Source organism: Octopus bimaculoides, chromosome 14, assembly GCF_001194135.2.
Source record: "Octopus bimaculoides isolate UCB-OBI-ISO-001 chromosome 14, ASM119413v2, whole genome shotgun sequence".
Classification (NCBI taxonomy): domain Eukaryota; kingdom Metazoa; phylum Mollusca; class Cephalopoda; order Octopoda; family Octopodidae; genus Octopus; species Octopus bimaculoides.
The window spans coordinates 27,766,789-27,768,775 of record NC_068994.1 but is presented as its reverse complement, the minus strand read 5'-3'; the positions used below and the strand labels follow the sequence as shown (position 1 = coordinate 27,768,775).

The 1,987-nt window shown below is 36.4% G+C and overlaps 1 protein-coding gene across 1 annotated transcript; it reads right to left on the bottom strand.

The window, feature by feature from the left end:
* Positions 1-361: 361 nt before the first annotated feature.
* LOC106875004 (uncharacterized) lies at positions 362-1,717 on the bottom strand. Its single transcript, XM_014922945.1, has one exon. The coding sequence runs from the start codon at positions 1,715-1,717 to the stop codon at positions 362-364; it is 1,356 nt and encodes a 451-aa protein (XP_014778431.1).
* Positions 1,718-1,987: the final 270 nt, after the last annotated feature.

Below are 1,987 nucleotides of genomic sequence, written 5' to 3'. Positions count from 1 at the left end.
GCTAACAGGAATTTTCCTAGATTTGTTGTCTGTACACCGTAAGTCTATCCCTCAAAGTTAAGCTTGTTTGACCAATGTAATCTCCACCACAGCTTCCACATTTAAGAACATAAATTAAGTTCTTCGAAGCACAGGTGAAGTCATATTTTATGGTAAAAGTTTGGCCTGACTTAAATTTGTATGTTGAGCCCTCTAAGAGAAAGGTGCAAGTTTGGCAGTTAGGGCGGTTGCACTTTTGACTTGTGGCATTGTATTTTTGGTAGGTAATTTGGCGCTGGTGAGTAATTTTTTTAGAGATTGTGGTTGTCTCTTACTTTCAAAAATCCTATGTGTTTCTAGTGCCTTTTCATTCGTGGGTTCTTCATAAGGAGGGGCATGTTTTGGTGGATGATGTTGTATGCTTCCTTCTTTCTTGGATTGTGTGTTGATATGCAAGATAGAGTTTTAAGTGTGTCAGTGTTTTCTTGTTTTCTGTAACTCTTGGATGTCTAATCATTTTTGCATGTTCTATTCCACTTTTGATTAGACTGACCGGGTATTTTCTATCTAGTATTGAGGTTTTAAGTTCTTGGAGTTGCTTTTCTCGGGTTTTGGAATTTGATGCAATCGTGCAAATTCTTCTTGCTAAGTTGAACGGTATATTTATTTTAGTATGTTTTGGGTGGCAAGAGGAGAATAGAAGATATTGTTTTGAGTCTGTTGGTTTGAAGAAGACGTCGGCTTCAATCTCAGTATCTCTCTTTATTATTAAGATGTCCAGGAAGGGTAGTTGTTGGTGGTTGTATTCCATAGTGAATTGTATACTGTGGTTAATGCTGTTGATTAAGTTTTTAAATTTTGTAAGTTGTTCAATGTTATGTGGCCAAAGGATGAAACAGTCATCCAGGTAGCATTTCCAGTTGGTAAGTAAGTATTTTTGGAAGTTTTCCCCAAATTTCAATCTGGTGTGTTCATATATTTGGACTTCCAAGTATGTCATGACAAGGTTGGCAAAAGTAGGTGCTACCCTCGTTCCCATCGCTGTGCTCGATTTTTGTCTATAAGTGTTTTCGTTGAAATTAAAGAAGTTGTTCTGTAGAATGAACCTTATTCCTTCAATGATGAATTCTTTTCCGATTCTGTCAAGAATGTCATTTGGGAATTTTTCGAGCCAGTATTGTATGGCTATTATTCCGTATTCATGAAGAATTGAGGTGTAGAGGTTTATTACATCAAATGAAACTAGGAGGGAGTCTTTGCTGGTTTTGTTCAGGAGATGGTTTAAAAAGTCCAGATCATCCCATATAATGCTTGGTATATGTTGGAGAATAAGTTTGAGGAGGACGTCAATAAAATTACTGAATCTGTGTATCTCACAAGAGGGACCGGCCACAATTGGTCTCATTTTGAGATCTCTCGGGTGTGGAATATTTATGACTATAGAGGTTGACTTGTTACAGGCTTCGTTTATGGCCTCACTTCTGTGGATTTTGGGAAGTCCATAGAAGTTACTGGTTTTGCAGTCAAATCTAGTCAAGTAATCTGTCTCCTTTTGTGTTAAACCTTGTTGGAATTGTTGGATAAGGGTAGACAGCTTGGTCTTTATCTTGGATTGACTGTAGTTGTTGATTTTTTCATAGTAGGTATTGTCTTGAAGGAGGGTTAGGGTAGTGTTTATGTATTTTTCTGAATCCATGATAACTATAGAACTCCCTTTGTCAGCTTCTTTTATAATCATGTTGTCATCCTCCCAGAGATTATTGATGATTTCCCATTCTTCTTTACTTGTATTTATTTTAAATTTTCGGTGTGGGAGAAAGTTGTAGGGGAAACTGGAAATCAAGTCATAAAAGTTATCCAGAGTTTGATTTTTTCCTTTTGTTGGATAGTAGTTGCTTTTATTGTGAAGGATGGATTGATCATTATTTTCTTTATATAGTAGTTCTACAGTGACTTGAAGTTTTCTGCAGAATTCCTGAATATCATTTTGTATGTCATGTAGGTTAAC

What these genes read in the sequence shown, in the direction of transcription:
- LOC106875004 (XM_014922945.1), bottom strand. Translation starts at nt 1,717, where the DNA reads ATGATTATAAAAGAAGCTGACAAAGGGAGTTCTATAGTTATCATGGAT.